General features: G+C 48.0%; 1 protein-coding gene across 8 annotated transcripts in view; it reads left to right on the top strand.

Annotated features, from left to right (window-relative positions):
• Positions 1 to 17,628, top strand: part of NRXN3 (neurexin 3) — a 1,815,686-nt gene that overhangs the window by 72,924 nt on the left and 1,725,134 nt on the right. For all 8 annotated transcript variants that reach the window (XM_018053902.1, XM_018053908.1, XM_018053900.1 and 5 more), the window contains exon 2: positions 1,532 to 2,972. In XM_018053902.1, coding sequence (XP_017909391.1) covers positions 2,264 to 2,972 — 709 coding nt within the window. In that variant the 5' untranslated portion in view covers positions 1,532 to 2,263. The remainder of the gene's footprint in view (positions 1 to 1,531; positions 2,973 to 17,628) is intronic.

The following is a 17,628-nucleotide window of genomic DNA, read 5'->3' as shown; positions in this document are numbered from 1 at the left end:
GGGGTCCAAAAACTGCTGGCATTTTGAGCGTTGGTTTGGCTTGTGCTTGTGTGAAGCCTGCATGTGTTGGCACATGCTATGATCATGTTCCAGTTAAGACTTCCTCACACCCCTGGAGGCGCCCATGCCACGCTTTGGGAAACACTGTGTGTACAGGACGTTTTATACCACAGAGGCTTTCCTTATCATGGATTTAATCAGCCTCTTTTTGGGTGGGCTGTGTGTTCACTGGAAATAGGTGTTTGTTCCTGCTTAAGGAACAGCGTTTTCCTCTTCAAAGGATGAGTAATAACTAGCTTTGCTAATGCAGCCATCATAAACATAGTAGACAGTGGTCTGACAGCAACTATGGTGAATTATCAAGCATGCCAATTAATAAGCAGCAACTTGCATAACTCTTGAAAATTAAACTCATTGCTCTCATGCGAACAGAGAAGTCTCCTCTCAGCCCTGTGACCAAAGGCTGCCTTCAGTCGGCCACCCCTTAACTGGGTCCTGGTGCATTTACAATCAGTATAAAACAAGCATGATATGCTCTAGGTCTGTGGCATTCCTTAACTATTCATTTGTTGTTCATTCGTTATTTTTTTTAATTTAAAAATGTATGTTTTAATATACTGTCCCCCTTGGCAGATATACACACACTCACACATATAGACATACACCAGCGATCCTTCCTTCTCATCCTTCCTTACAAATAAGGAAGAGGTAGCATTCATTGTTCCCCTACTGTGGCAGTAGTCTCATGCTAGAATCTTCTAATACATGATTGCATTGAATCCTGTCTCCAACTTTGTAAAAAGGCTATTATTACATTCTCTATGAGTGAGAAAATAGAAACTCAAATAAGTTAAGAAATTTTCTCAAAAGTTCCATATACAAGAACTAGGATATACTCAGCCTTTTTTTTTTCAAAGGTTCAAAGCACATTTCCCCGCTCCCCTCAACAAGACCTTTTCTCCAACATTTAGTTAAGAGATGAGTGTTTTTTGCTCATTACCCACCTTCTAGTTTATTCTCACTGACTCCTATAAATAATTCCCTCAAAATGTAAAGGTGAGGATCTGTCTTCAGCTGCCTACACCAGACATTGGCTTGGCAAAATGAGAAGGAAAATCTAAAACAAACAAAAAATCACTGTCATGTTCATGTCTTTTAGTAGGTAAACAAGTTAAAACTGCATGTGTGTATGAGTATCTAAAATGTTAGCACATACCTGAAAAATAAATTTTGGCCACGTGACCCTGTGATATGAACATTGTAAAAATGTGCTGATATGGCTTGGCAGGTTTGATACTCTTTTTGCACGCGGAAAACCTGAGTGCATCGTTAGGAGCTGAGTCTGGGGTCCTGACATGGCTGTGAAAGACCCTGGGCCTTCCCTGCCGCTTAAAGCACCAAGCGCTCTGGGACTCACTAGAGTAGCTGGGCTCGCAGTCAGCACGCCATCAATATTTGTGAAATAGGGCGCAGTATTTTCCTGACACAGAGCCCTAATCTTTCTTTCCTTCTCCCCCTCTCCTTCCTGCAGGTCTTTTCTCTGGAGTCCTGGGAGGCAGGTTACGGGCCAGCCCGCCTCTAGCCCGCACCATGAAGCCTGAGTCCACTTCCGTTCGGCCCCGGGCCCTGCTCTGCCTGAGCTCTCAACTTCCGGCTGCTCCCCTCCCCGCGGCCCTGTGCTGCTAGGAGGTCGACCTTCAGGGCTGGTCCTGGGCCTGTTTCTGCCTTGTGCCTGGCTCACCTGACTGCTCACTCCTCCTCCATCACGGCCCCCCTGACCCCAGCCCTCTCCCCGGCCTCCCTGGCTGGGCCGTTTGGGGGTCTGCTGCCGGGAGGTGGACATTGCTGAAGGCTTCCACCCGCCAGCCGGCCCGCCGTGTACTTTTCTCCTGCCCAAATCGAGGCCTCCGGATCCACATTGGATAGCTGAGATCTTTTCTTGGAGAAAGACACTCCGCTCCCCACTCTGCACCCTCACTGTCCCCCTGCCCGCCTGGGCGACCTCCTCTACTGCTGCCCCGGCCTTCCCCTGCTCCGTCTCTTACTGAACTTCTTGCTCGTGGGTGCCCACCAGGGGCTTCCTGGTTTTCTTTCCTCCTTCCGCATCCTCCTCTCCGTGTGTGTGTGCCTCCTCCCTCTTGTGTGTTCTCTGTCCCCCAGCCATCTCCTCTTCCTCTCTGCCTTCCACTTCAAAGGAGGTGGGGCGGGGGGATTGCCCCCCGAGGGCTGTTGCCCGCCTCCGGGCCCCTGGGCCTTCGCCAGAATGAGCCTCACCACGCACTCGGTGTTCTTCACCTTGAAGGTGAGCCTCCTGCTGGGATCCCTGCTGGGGCTCTGCCTGGGCCTGGAGTTCATGGGCTTCCCCAACCAGTGGGCGCGCTACCTCCGCTGGGATGCCAGCACGCGCAGCGACCTCAGCTTCCAGTTCAAGACCAACGTGTCCGCGGGGCTGCTCCTCTACCTGGACGATGGCGGCGTCTGCGACTTCCTCTGCCTCTCCCTGGTGGACGGCCGTGTGCAGCTGCGCCTCAGCATGGACTGTGCGGAGACCGCCGTGCTGTCCGGCAAGCGGGTGAACGACAGCAGCTGGCACTTCGTCATGGTGAGCCGCGACCGCCTGCGCACCGTGCTGGTGCTCGACGGGGAGGGCAGGTCCGCGGAGCTGCAGCCCCAGCGGCCCTACATGGACGTGGTCAGTGACCTGTTCCTGGGCGGCGTTCCCGCCGACATCCGGCCGTCTGCCCTGACCCTTGATGGGGTGCAGGCCATGCCCAGCTTCAAGGGATTAATCTCGGATCTCAAGTACGGCAACTCAGAGCCCCGGCTTCTGGGAAGCCAGGGTGTCCAGTTGGATGCCGAGGGGCCCTGCGGTGAGCGTCCCTGTGAAAATGGCGGCATCTGCTTTCTCCTGGATGGACACCCCACCTGTGACTGTTCTACCACCGGCTATGGCGGCAAGCTGTGCTCGGAAGGTAAGGATCCTATTCTCAACCCCTCTGAGGCTCGAGCCCACCCCTGACGGCTTGGGTAAGGATCAAGATCCCCTGGAGGGAAACCAGTTCTATCATTGACCTGCCTCTTTAGCTGCCAGTTAGATAATTGGGTCTCTTTCCCCGAGGGTGTGGTAGAAATCCTTGGCTTTCTCTTGATGGAAAAATCCATCAGATCTCAGCAGGAGAGAATCCTGACTACTCAACCAGGGGCTCCTTCCTTACACAAATGTTTGGCTCTGCTCAAAAAGCTGGATAGAGTCGAGTATAGGATCTGAGCCCCAGCTCAGCTGTTTCCACCGCGGTGAAGCTTTGAAGGATCAGTACAAGGCTAGAAGTCAGATAGAAAGGGGCAAAGTGGCTGTCTATGGCCCTCCTGATCCCTTGAGAATTGGGCCCTTGTGAATAGACGGGACACTCCGATTCACTTTCTCCTTATCGTCCCTAATATAAGGAATGCCTGTGCAAAGAATGAGGGTTGATAGACTATGGGTCCACACCCAGCCTTGCTGTCAACCCAGTCCTTCAGCTGTGCCGCTCCTCCCACAGTTTTCTGGAAGGTGTCTGATGGGTAGACAGGGCATTTTGGAGGGGACTTCTTGCCTCCTCGTACTAACTCCCCCAGGTGATTCCCTTGTGCAGCTAAAGTTGGGAACCAGCAGGTCAAGGGAGGTCAGGTAGGTGGGTCCAGGTGAGTGTCTTAGCACAGACTCCCACAATCCCTTCATTCAGGTGATACCCTACTGCCTTGGGATTTGTAATTAAAAATAGTGTCTGTGGATGTTCCTTACACGTTCCCTGAAACCACCCAACTCCTAAAGCAGGCTGTGGTTGATACGAACGTTATCTACTAGCAGGTATTAAAACATTTCTTTAAGTCAAAACAAAGTTTATTTCACAGGTGCTACATGCTGGAGACCAGGACACTTTGGGGATCTTCTTGGGAGCCTCCTTGTAGGTCAAGTATGGGATATCGCAAGAGTACGTCTTTCCTCTTCTGGGCCTGCCATCACACCTCCCTTCTTGTGGGTGGATTGCCAGAGAGGGAGATGCAAGGCATGCAAGAAGTCCTTTTCTGACCTCTGTTATTGCTCACTGAGTCCACTGGAGGAGGGATGGGGCAGAGGGGTAGAGGCAGCCCCAACCCACAGAGTCATCTGGGGACAGTGGTTACTGAAGCACTTACCACAAGCAGGTCCCCCTGGAGCCGACTGCTGTTCCAGAGCTTCTGGGCTTTGGAGAAAGTTCTTCCTGAAAGCTGACATGAACACTTGTTTTCTCCTTCGCCCAAAGGATCTGTTCTGTTCTCAGAACTGGCATTGGAAGCTGGCATTCTTCCTTTCTAGGGACCATAGTGTTTGCAAGTGTGTTGTTAACTTGCTGATTATCCCTGATTGCATTTTTTGTGTTTAAAAAGAACTCATTTCCTCTGGGCAGGTTTGGATCAGCACTTTTCTGCAGGAAGAAATCTCTATACTGTATATGTATACAATTTCTTCTCTCTCTCTCTCTCTTTTTTTTTTTTTTTTTTTTTTTTTTGGTTTGGGTGTGTGTGTGTATGTTTGTTTGAGGTCTCCAGAGGAGTTTCTTCAGAGTAGATGATAAGCAGTCAGTTTTTTAATAGCTAAATACAATATATATATTTTAATGATTTTTTTTTTTTTCTATAGGGTTCAGACCATCTCGTGGCTATGGACTGATGCCTCTATCTGTAGAAGGCAAACACAGCATATTTCATTATTCTCATGGTACATAATACAGTAAACAAACTTAGTGTTAACTACACTCCACTAACTACTAACACTTGGTTGGTTTGGAGCAGTGTAATGGCTGAGGTGAGGGTGAATGTTGGAGGTACCAGCATTTACTGTTGGTGACTTGAAGCCTGTTGCTCCTGGTAATTGTCATTATGTCTAATCAATCACAAAGATGCATATCAGGCTTTTAGGAAATATCCGTTCTCTCCACACAGTTAATTTTTAGAGTAAGCAGGGGGAAAACTCACCTGTAAAATATGAAGGGGGAAAAAAACACCCACAGCAGCTGCTGAGTGTCAAGCCGATCTGCATAAAACAAGACAAACAGCCTAAACAAATAACTGCCCGTTTTCCTAAAGACAGTGTAAAACGGGCAGTGAGGGTGCCTCTCTCGCCCACTTTAAATTGCAAATGTCACAGAACTGAAACCCCCGGGACTTGGTCCCGGCAGTGGGTCCTGTGTACCAAGCCTCTGATCATCCCACTTTGCAGGATGGGCCGTGCTGTTTGATCATGTGAGGGCTTCATGCTTTAGCAGTTCAAGGGCAGGAAGAGCTGGGAGGGCTCCTGCAGCTTCAGATGGATGTGGTCAGGGCCTGTTGGAGGCACTCTCTGCGGTCCATTAGCTTCTAGCATGCTGGTGGTATTGATGTTTGCTTGGCCTGTCTGGCTTTCCATGCCTCAGTGGCTTGGAAATGTCTCCATCCTGCACCCCAGGAAGAACACACGGCTGAGCCCATCTATTCTATTTGCTTTGGGCGATTTTGACCTCCCATTGTGTATCTTTTCTAGGTAAGACCCACAGGACCCCGGAGATAGTTGCTGTAGGAGAGATGGGTTTGCAGGGGACAAGTTATGGACACAGTTATCTTCTGTTTCCTGTGGCAAAGACTTTGGCTGCACACTGAACCCCACACAGCCTACTTGGGGAACCTTCATCCCAAGACTCCCAAACCAGCTAATGGCCACGTTGAGCATTCTGGCACATGCTGGAGAGAGAGGGGGTGGTCCTGGGCTTTTTTTTTTTTTTTCTTCTAGGTTGTTATGTTTATAAATCAAATGTTTGGGTTTTCAACTTCAGATTTGTTCAAGATGACTTTTAATCTTGCCTCAAAATAACTTTAAAATTAAGCATATCTGTTTTGGAGTATAATCCCTCTGTGGTGGGAGATATTCACCTGGCTTTTTCTGTTTAGCCCAGTATGTCCTGTTTTGGGGCATCTCTGAACCTCACTGGACAATAAAGAGGTACCCCCAGCAGCCTCCAGACAGCAGCCCTCTCATTGGTTACTGGGGGCTTGTCATTACTTTGACATGAGTTTAGCTTGATTGTTTTTAAAACATTCTCAATTGTGAATGTGCAGGTATTGAATTTCTCAACAATCTTATAGCCATGACGAGCTGGTTCACTGCCAAGGTGTCTCCGTTTCAGTACCAGTTTCCCTGAAGAGTTCATTTAGCCTGAAACCAGCCTGCTGCAGGTGGGGTGGGGCCAAGGAAAGGTGGGAAAGTTTCCACAGGTTGATCTCTATCAGATCTTAATCCATGGGTCTACCTGTGTCAAAGATCATTTGTGCATCCGTGTTTTTAGGTTAATTTCAGTGAGGCGACATAAGGTCCTGTTGAGTCGGCAAAAAGAAAAATTGGTTCATTGTCTGCTATCTTTTCCTGCTAACTTAGGCAGGTGCCCAGGGCAAAAGCGGCTTGTTTTGAGTCTCAGCTGTTTTCAGGGGTGGGGATCCCCCAGTGAGGTACCTGTGGGTGCAGGTAATAGGGACCAGAGTCTGAGTACAAGCACACGGTGGTATGGGCTCCACTAGCCTCCCATCCATCCCCCATCCCTCCCGCCGTCTGAAGCTGACATCCTACTCAGGTTGGTTTGATGGATGGCTCAGTACCACTGTGTGGCCTTGGTGTGCCTTCCCGAAAGTGAATTTCAATTAGTTTTCTTTTTTATGGAGAATGTTCCGTTTCTTCTCCCATTTCTCAAAGCCAGAACTAAGATGGAAAGGTATTCCAAGAAGAGGTGCTTACCCCCGAGGCTTCACCAAGAGCCAGAGACAGGATGCTATAGCGAAGGTCCCAGTGATTGCCGTGGCTCCTCCTGTTTGGGGCATTTGTATAACAATACTGCCATTTCTTCTTCCCCTGGCCCTTGCCCCTTCTGCCTGAATAGTAACGTGGCTTTGTTCCTAATCTCAGTCAACCCCTACGGCCTAGGAGCGGGGTGGGCAGTGGTGAGTCATCAAGAGCCAAGTCTAGCTCCTTTTCAGAATCCTTCCCCCTGGGGGGTGGAGACAAGCCCAGAAGCAGGGAGGACTCGATTTCCCACCCAGCATTCGGGCGTTAGGACCAGCCCCGCTCTCCCCTGGCCCAGCCAGCCAGCCAGCGGGGGCTGTCGCTAAACGAGCCTGAATAGGGGTCTGATTGCTCTTTCTCGTCCTCTCCTCCTGATTACCCAGCGAGATTTCCTGGGTATGCTGCATGCTAAATGACAGAGCTGCCGCCTGCCACTTGCTCCAATTATCCTCCTTTTAACTGCGAGGGAAGAGCAATTTTTTTTTTAACTGCTCCCCCCACCCCCCTCCTCACAATAGCATCTCTGCCTCCCTGTAAAGACAGAAAACCCTTCTTCCTTGTACCCCCTTCTGTGGATGTGAGAGCAGCCTTCTCCTTCCACCCCAGCCTGCACTCCAGCTGTGGGCTGCAGAGAGGGTGGGCCTTGTGTAAGGCTTGGTCCAGGTTCAGCAGGGTTGAGGGGTGGGCGGGCATTCTGCCAGAAGCCTTCCAGGAGCCCTGAACTTGTATTTGCATCTGGTGATGAGACACCACAGGCCCAGCGCTGGGGGGCTAATCATCTTAATTATCTTTAAGTCCCCTATCTCCCTTCACAGGCTGTCCCAGAGCAGCTGCCGTCAGCTCAGTTCTCTGTTCACGGGACAGAAGAGGTGGGGTGTGGGGTGTCGGCTGTGTGTTGGGAGGGTGGAGCTAACATGCCCTTCCCATTGCCTCCTACTCCCCTGGGGTAACTGGCTCTAAGTCAGGGGTAGGGTGTGGAAATGGAGTGAGAGAGGCTTTGAAACAAGGCTCCAGAGATCAAGCAGCCTTCCTTAGAAAAAGTAATAGTGATGTGATTTACTATTTTTGAGCACTGCCCCGGCCTGAATCCTAGGTGCTTTCTATGCATGGTCTCCTCTGATTCTCACAACACTCCTATGCAGTTGATACCATTAACTAGCCCCATTTCACAGATGAGGAAACTGAGGAGCAGAGAAGTCAAAAACTTGATCAAGGTTTGGTGCTGTGCTTAAGAGTACAGCTCCTGGACTTATGTGAAGGCTTGTCCACTTACATGCCGTCTTTGGAGATGGTTTTGGAAGCTTCAGCATCCTCAACAATAATAACAACAATAATAAGAGCAGCTGGCAGTCACAGGGCATTCACTCCAGGTCTGCTCTGTATCAGCTCCTGTGACCCTCAGAACCACTCTTGACACACTATTGTTATTCTAATTTTGTAGATAAGGAAGTTGAGGGACAAAGGCTAAGTAATTACCCCTAGGGAGAGACTGGAATGGAGCATATATCTCAAGGGTGTGGCTTCAGAGCCCATGCTCTTAACCACTGTGCTGTCCTGCCTTGCAGCAAAGCAGGGATAGCAAGAAATCACGTTAGGGAATTGAGAGCACAGAGTGAGACGAAACATATAAAATGATCAGCACAGTCTCTGGGAAAGAAGGAGTCCTAACTCTGGGCTGTTGGCTGCCTGGTGGGTGTAAGAATGAATTTTGTGTCAGTTTGGTTTCATAGAAGGTTTGAAGCTTCCCTTTGAGTTACCCCCACCTCTGTCATTTTCCTTCATCCTTGTTAGAGAGGCAGCAGAAGGAAAAGGAAGGGAATTTGGGGGGCATCTAGAATCCAATTTCATCACCATTTTACCCCTGCCTAAGAGCTTGGGGTCAGTGACAGTGGTTGTGCCTCTGGACTGGATTCAGAGCTCTCTGCTCCATAAATGTGGTGTTCCGGTCCACAAGGCATCCCATCGAGGTGGGCAGCACAGGCCTTACTGTCCCATAGAACAGGTGAGGAGATCCAAACTCAGAGCGCCATTCATCTTGGAGGTAGACAGCGTGAGGGCAAGCTTAGATGCTGCCTATTTGTCAGGTGGCCCTGCAACTCAAGAGCCCAGATCCTCAACCTAGCATTTTATATCTGCTCCTAGGCTGCCTTCATTAACACAAATGGTCTGTGTCTCCATTGTGAAATGGAGCATTGCCTCCCTGGTTGCTGATGATAAGCAAAATGTCAAACTCCCGGTGCAGGAGGTTATCAGCTTGGCCAGTCCCAGGAGATCTGCTCCTCCCAGTCGGAAAGAAAGAGAGGCGATGAGAGAATGAGAGAGAATGAATGAATCTGAGTATTCAGTTCCCACCCTGGTTTGAAATGAAGTGCCTGGGAATGGACCCATGGGTCCTAAGGCAGTTACAGCACGGCTTCCCCACGCTGGAGCATCACTGGCTGGACCGCACGACCTCTTCAGACTCGCCTTTGATTTCCCAGGTACCAGGAAGTGGCCGGCAGCCCACCCAGGGTTGGCGGTCAAAGACGGAGCTCCAGGATTCATCCTTCACACATCTTGCTTTCTTGCTGTCTTCTGACTCTCTTCCCAGAGAGCAAAACCGAACTCCCTTCCTCTGTGTTTATTCCTCCCTTTTCCTTTGTGTGTGTGGGAGGGGAGTTTATTACAGAGGCGGATTTGCCACAAAACTAAACCTTTGGCCTATCTTCACTTGCACGGTCCCTTTTCAAGGCCCCGTGCGTATGATTGTACTTGTGGTTTTTGTTCTTTTTCCTTAAGGCATGCCTGGCATCACGAGCTTCCAGTTCCCGCTCTGTGGATCCGCCTCTGTTAAGAAGGCTTGTTGCTGTCCAATGTTGGCTCTGGGTGTATGAGTGATTCCCCAGTGACCTCTGACCCTTCATCACAGACGCATTTCCCTTCCCATGACAACAGGGCAGGAGGAGCCACGGAGATGGAGTGCGGGAGGATGAAGGCAGAGAGGAACACGGTTTGGGGAGGCGTGGTGGGGAGCAGGGGACATCTAGGGCATGCAGTGTGTAATGAGGATGTGTTCAGAAATGTTTGCTATAAATTTCGAGGAACAAGCTGGTGGTTTAAGCAGGGCACGCATCCGGGGCCCTCCTGAGGTTTCGCAGCTGAGGTTGGGATGCTTGGTTTGCACGGCTCAGTGCGGGGCCATGTTACAGGTGGCAGGCTGCGGCTGACAGAGGAGAGGGACAGAGCGTGGCTCGGCAGGCCTGCCTCTGTGATCTATTTGGGAACTGACAGTGCCAGTGGGTTGTCATTACTGCTGTTGTTCTCCAGAAATTGATGTCTTTGGGTGACCTATTTAAAAGCAATATGGGGCCCCTTTAAATGTGTCATCATCTGTGTCTGCGCTCAAACCTCCATGGCTAGCCACGATATTCCAACATAATGTATTTTCAAAAAAAAAAATTATTTTAACATCTAGGAACCAGTACCAGCAGCTTTTAAAAACAAATTCATCTCATCGTCATCCAGCCCAACTCCACTTACTTGCCATGTGGACCAATGCTCTCAGCTCTTCAAGGGAGGGAGGGGGATGCAGTTTTCTGGAAGTTTGTGCAAGGTCCTAAAGAGGCTGAGGATGAAAGAAAGGCAGGGATGCAGGCTGTGGGCAATGGGAAGCTCTTGGTTTAAGCTGTGAAATGCGTTTATATCCTTTTGGTTTTACCGAGGCTCTTGTTTAAGTACAGTATCTTTGCAGCTAAGAAGGTGGCTCTGGGGAGATTTTCCTTTATGTTTCTCCAGGGAACTGTATGTATCCAAGCCGTCTCTGAAAGTTTTTCCTCTTGCCTGTGGATTTAGTTCTCCTGAAGTGGTTCTGTTTGCTGATGTAAAGTCCTTAGAGGCCAATGTCTTGATAAACCCATGGTTGTCATCAATGTTAGGGTTGGTGTCTCCACGCTGGCAGGTGGAGGATTCCAGGCAACCCCATAACCTTTCCTCCAGGCATGACTGGAATAGAAAAAGTGCAGTGAGAGACTGTACAGCTTGTTTACCTGATAGGTTGCTTTCAAATAAAAATGAGCACCCATCGCCAGGAGGGATGAGCAAGGTTGACATTGCTTCTCTGTGATCCACACGGTGGGAAAGGGCTCACCCAACACTCATGGTCTCTGCCTTCCTCCTCATTCTCTCAGGCTTCTCTCCAGAAGGGGTCCTGTCTCTCGCATGGTTAGCCTTGGATGGCTAAAGGAATGAGGAAGAGCAGGCTGGGGGGTGTTAAGCCTCTCATCTGTGGGATTCTGAAAGGCTAATGATCATCCCGCAGCATATTTGCTTGGTCTCGGTCAGGAAAGGCAAGTCTGGAGCTCAGGCTGAGGCAGTGTGCTGTGAGTCTCTTCTTATAAGGAGTCACACTGAAACATCAGAGGGGTGCTCTGGTGCCATGGGAGAAATCGTCTGTAAGGGATGCCCCACAGGTCCTGTGACCCGTGTAGAGGTCAGGAAGACATTTACACTGCCTTCTAGTCATGGCTCTGCCTGTGTGATGCACTGAAAACCAAGGTGTTCAAAAACAAACACAGAAATCCACCCTTCCCCCAAAACCAGAAACCAAGATGCTTGTTAACAATCATGGGATGATACATTTGGAGGGAACTTTTTTTTTAAATTAAGGCATAATTGACATACTAAATTAGTTTCAGGTGTGTAACATAATTTCAAATTCAATATTTGTCTGTATTGCAAAATGATCACCAAAATAAGCCTGCTTAACATCCATCACCCTACATAGTTCAGTTGCTCAGTTGTGTCTGACTCTCTGCGACCCCATGGACTGCAGCAGGCCAGGTTTCCCTGTCCATCACCAACTCCCGGAGCCTACTCAAGCTCATGTCCATCGTGTTGGTGATGCCATCCAACCATCTCATCCTCTGTCGTCCCCCTCTCCCCAGTCTTTCCCAGCTTCAGAGTCTTTTCCAGTGAGTCAGTCCTTCACATCAGGTGGCCAAAGTATTAGAGTTTCAGCTTCAGCACTAGTCCTTTCAATGAATATTCAGGACTGATTTCCTTTAGGATTGACAGGTTTGATCTCCTTGCAGTCCAACAGACTCTCAGGAGTCTTCTCCAACACCACAGTTCAAAAGCATCAATTCTTCGGCTCTCAGCTTTCTTTATAGTCCAAGTCTCACATCCATAGATAACTGCTTGAAAAACCATAGCTTTGACTAGACAGCCCTTTGTTGGCAAAGTAATGTCTCTACTTTTTAATGTGCTACATAGTTACAACATGCTTTTTCTTATTATGAGAACTTTTAAGATCAGCTCTCTTAGCAACTTTTAAACATGCAATACTGTATTATTAATAGTATAGTTACCATGGGCTGTATGTTACTGGAGGGTTCTATAAAGGTCATTGGGTCTAATTATTCATTTCACATCCTCTTCTCAACTGTGTAAGACATCTCTCCCTGACTAAAAAACCCCGGGCAGTGGCAACGGCAGGGGCTTGGTACTTTCCAAGGCTTCCTGATGTATCTCTGATTACAGCGTATCGTGGAGCTCTTCCTTCATCAGGCTGAAGTCTGCTTCTCAGACACTTCCTCAGTGGTTCTCATTTTAATTAAAGGAATCTGACCTTTACGATTCGCCATGTGGGTGGGGCGGATGGGTAGGTCATAACAGTTCTGGATGATGCTTTGGAGGAATTAACCCTTGCACAAAGTAGAATTCGTAAGGGATTCTCTAATATAGCACTAACAGTATACACACCACTGAGTTATTTAGAATTAACTGCTTGTGATTAATCTTAAATGACATGGGAGGGATTGATGTGGGAAGAAATTCTGATGTAAGCAGGTGATTCATGCTCCAGTCATTTCGTTCCTGGGGAGCTTGTACTCTCAAGGATTCGTGCTTAGCCCCATCCCTGGCTCTATTATCTGTGCCTAATTTGATCCCCCCTAAGATGTCCCATCTTCCTCCATATTCAGCCAGCTTTTCAGCATCTCTGAATTTCCAAGGAGCCCCCTGGAAATATATAATGGCTCAGAAATAAGAGGAGAAGTTCCAGAATGCTATGGAATAGAGGAAAATGGAATTGGATTGGACTTACTTGACAAGTCTGTCGTGGCAGCCAGGATCAGACGCCCCAACACACATCAAGATTTTGCTTAAAAGCCTAGTAGGATGCTTTAGAAAAAAAAAAAAAGACAAGGGTATGAGACGATGTAGCATTGAGTAGCTATTCCTGGAAACTGGCCTTGGAAGCATATGCCCTATTCAGAAATGTTTCCTACTCTGCCAGGTTGCCCTGGGTGTCCCATGTTTTTGGCACTATTGGGAAGAAGTCTCCCAGGGAGAGGATTAGGCAGGGCTAGAATATGTTGCTCCCACATTGGCACGGACTGGAAACCTGCCAAGCAAATCCCCTCCTGCACCCTAAAGGGGATGAGGCTAGTCTTGGCTTTCAGCCACCTCCCCATTGACAGTCACTTTACTGACACTGCAGCAAAGATAGGAGAATTTGTCTCATAATTCATGGTTTAAAATAGTTTGCTTTTAAGAGCAAAGCCCACAGACATCCTTTTGACTCAGAGCATGAAAATGTGCTCAGAGTCACCGACTTCTTCTGTGGCAGTCCCCATTGTCCAGCCCGTTTCCACCAACCACACACCCAGGGAAGGAAATGGGCATCTCACACAGTCAAGTGCTAATTGCCACATGGGAAGAAGATGATTGGGAATTTTGTTGTTTCCTCCTCCTGATATTGCCCTGGAGAAGGCAATGGCAATGCACTCCAGTGTTCTTGCCGGGAAAATCCCATGGACAGAGGAGCCTAGGGGGCTACGGTCCATGGGGTTGCAGAGAGTCAACGACTGAGCAACTAAACCACCACCATCCTGATACTGAGTTTTCAGCCTTGTGTTAATGCAGATTGGGGCTAATTTTTGTTTTTTTCCTTTTTGCTGTGTAGAATATATAACCACTGGCTATGTTTTAATGTGTCTCTCAGCTCCCTTTGGTTTTCACATCCTTAATGCAAGTTGTAGTAGCTCCGTTGGGTTTCCTGATTGCCGTTACAGGAGTATACATGAGGAGGAACTCTCGTTGAGAATTCTAAGACATGAAGCCAAGGGAAGAGTCTTTTTTCCTTTTGCGAATTAACACTACAGGCTTGAAGGTTAAATGGCATGTCTCTGGTATTTGACAAAAAGCAGGTGGTCAACAAATGTCTGTGGCCTTACTAAAGCCTACTCTGTGTGTATGTGTGTGCCTGCATTCATGTTTTACGTGCATACCTATGTGTGTGCTCACTCATGTGTGATGGATGGATGCAGGTTCCCAAGAACGTGAGCTTAATGTCTGTTTAATACATTGATTACAGCTGTGGCTTGGACCACCGTAGAGTGGGCCACCTTTAGAAATGCCTCCTTTTAATAAGGAAAGTGGTATGGTTGCTGTGGGGCAGTTTTTGTAGAATCTGAGTCACACACACGTACATTCCACTTGGCTTGATCTAGCTGAGGATGAACTAGAAAGACTTTGTTTGTTTACAAACCAATGGTTTCCTGTAACAATTATAGACAGCAGCCAGCCTGGGACCATGTAAATGTGTGTGGAATGGCTGTTGGAGGCAGGCGCGGTGTTGTCACTGGAGATGGAGAGGCCCCATCAGCTTGTGTGGATTCCCTGGAGAAGGGGAGGCTCACTGGGGACTAGATAAGTGTCCTCGGATATGGGAAGAGCTGCCACGTGGATGGAGGAGGGGGAGGATGTTGGGCTGGAGGGTGGAAACGATCAGAGCTACAGAGGAGGAATTCTGATGCTTGGAGCTGCAGGACCACGGAAGGCACAGCGTGGCCTTGTCTTAGCCGGGAGGGGTGCGTTGTGCTGGAGCGACACGTGTGCTGGTGTGCATGTGCCTGTGAACCAAGGACTCCTCGGTCCTGGGGTTTCATCACGTACATCCTCTGCAGTTCAGGGGGATGGGAAGATATTCCTTAGGTCAGTGGGCTTCAGAAAGGGACACATTGGGAATTCCCTGGTCGTCCAGTGGTTAGGACTCTGAGCTCTCACTGTCCAGGGCAAGTCCAATCCCTGGTGGGAGAACTAAAATCCCACTAGCTGTGTGACATGGCCAAAAAAGCAGGGTAGGTACAAAGACCATTTAAGGGGATACAGGTAGGAAATAGTGAAAGTGTAAAGTTAACCTGTATACAAATTATTTATAAGTGCATGTAATATACATCTTTCAGGAGAATATAGTAAAATGAGTTTTCCTAGTGGGGAGTTGGTCCAGAAAGCTTTGGAGGTCACTGGTCAAGACTCAGATCTATGTTTCTCTCTACATCTCTAGTTGAATCTCTAGTTGGCAATAGTTACTCACTATCCCCACCCCCACTGCTGCTTGCAGATTTCATGTGGAGACTGATACCCAATGTGTCCCCGATGCCAGTGGGATGTGTGTTGGGTTCCTCAACTCTGTCTTCAGCTCTGTGTGTAGTGGTCTTGGTTGACCTGGCCAGGTGGCTTTGGAGGGCCCCATAGGAAGTTACTCCAGTCACATCTTCCACTTTCAGAAGCCTCAGTGTTTAGAATGACATATTATCTGCTATTGCAGAGTTTTTTTGCATTAAAAAATCATAGTGTTTGCCGGGGCAACTTTACATTGTGTAAGAGAACAGAGTCTTTAAAGTATGTTCAAACATTTGCAAAGCAATCCTTGATGTATAATCATCTGTATGTTGAAATATCCCATCTCTTTACTGGAATAAGTTCATTTTCTGACATTCACTGAGTGAGTGCCTATTGTGTACCAGCTTGGGCCCTGTCCTTGAGGAGCTCATGGTCCAGTTGGAAAGCCTGTTGGGCAAAGAGGTGTTGTGTACATTAAAGTTGCTAAAATACCACGTGGGATGTTTGTGGAGTAGCTCAAAAGGCAGTGTTCCACCTGCTTGTGGTGTGTGTGTGTTCATGGTGGGAGTCAGGCTGAAGGGCATTTCACAGTGGAAACCCTCAGGTTGGACTTGAAAGCTTTAATTAGTAGACTGGGGGAAAAAGACATTCAGGGGACCCTATGAAACAGCAAGATACTCTTGCTAGGAGTTTGCTGCTGTTCATGTGGCTGAATTAAAGGGTTGAGGACCGTGGAGTAGGAATATGGGTAGGACTTAGGTAGTGTGAGTCTTAAATGTTTGCGTGTATTTGGGACATTATATTTTCCTGCCCTTGGGAGCCATTGGAAACTTTTCAACTGAGCAGTGACTATCAGATATGAGTTTTAGAAAGACACAGCATTGTCAATCAACTATATTGCAATGAAATTTTACTTTTTTAAAGAAGAAAAGTGGCTCTAGGAGCAGTTTGTGTGATGGAATGGTTGGTGATTGGGAGGGGGAAAGCTGGGGGTCCAGGTAGAGGCTATTGAGTGACTTTGGTGAGAGAAGAGTCACTCCTGGGAGGGTAGTGATGGAAGAAGGGCCAACTGCAGAGATGTTAAAAAAGAGGCACTTCATACTTCAAAAGGCAATGAGCTTTAGTGGGTTTGGACTTAGACCTTGACTCTGACACACACTAGTTGTGTAAACTTGGGCAAAATATTTAACTTTTCTGTGTTGCAATTCCACTATTTGTGAAATGAGTGTAATGACAGTGCCCACCATTTCAGATTGCTTTGAAGTTTGAGATCTCACACGTAGAGTACTTAGAACAACGCTTGGCATGCAGTCAGCATTCAGTGAATGTTAGCCATTATTACTAATTATTAATGATGATGATAATTGCAAAGGGGGAAGAAGAGCTTTGATCACATGTTCTTTTGGTCTTAGGGGTAACTAGGAAAGTCAGTGGGAGGAGCAGATGTGGGGTAAAGGTGAGAGAAGGGTGATGATAAATGATTGTCTGTATCTTACCCACTTTCTCTTCAGAACCTATAGGACACCTACCGGGAGATGTGCAGAGGCAGGTGGGGGCAAGGGTCATGCTAGGGAGGAGGATAGGCCTGGACAGAGGTCAGGGTGGTGGTGGTTGTTGTAGGGGTAAGGTGCAGGAGTGAGGTTGTCCAGGTAAGGAGTCTAATTGAGAGGTAAAGGAGGATAAACTCAGAACCTTTCAGAACCTTAACATATAGGGTAGCAGAAGACAGGAAATCCACGAGACAGAGTAAAGCAAATGATTGGAGATGTAGAAGGGAAACTAGGAACAAAGGAAAGTTCCTTAAAATTGTTCACTGGGCACTCAATGAAAGAGTATGCCTTCTCGATCTGGTTGAAGTCGGGGCGTGCATTTGAATATAATAAAACAGCATCGAAAGATTATATAATTTAGCTTCAAAAAACCATTCACATTAACTCTTTGTCTTCCTTTGGAGAGGTCTGTTCATTTGAAAAAATGTCTACATGTGGAAACTTAAGTCTCATTTACAGATTATGATTCTGAGGGTTTTGGATGTTCTGCTCATAAACATAATACAATTTCTGACTCCTAGAACATTAGAATCTCATGGGAATCAAGAGCTCAGTGATTCAAAAGAGACAAACCGAGAGGAGTGCAGTGACTTGCCCAAGATCAGTGAGCTGGCGTTCTGATTTGTACTTTGTGTTTCTTTGAGAACTTGTGCTGCTGATGCTGCTAAGTCGCTTCAGTCGTGTCTGACTGTGCGACCCTATAGACAGCAGCCCACCAGGCTCTCCTGTCCCTGGGATTCTCCAGGCAAGAACACTGGAGTGGGTTTCCATTTCCTTCTCCAATGCATGAAAGTGAAAAGTGAAGACGAAGTCACTCAGTTGTGTCTGACATTCGTGACCCCGTGGACTGCAGCCTACCAGGCTCCT

Source organism: Capra hircus, chromosome 10, assembly GCF_001704415.2.
Source record: "Capra hircus breed San Clemente chromosome 10, ASM170441v1, whole genome shotgun sequence".
NCBI classification, from domain to species: domain Eukaryota; kingdom Metazoa; phylum Chordata; class Mammalia; order Artiodactyla; family Bovidae; genus Capra; species Capra hircus.
The sequence above is the reverse complement of the archived record's forward strand: the minus strand, read 5'-3'. Positions and strand labels throughout refer to the sequence as shown.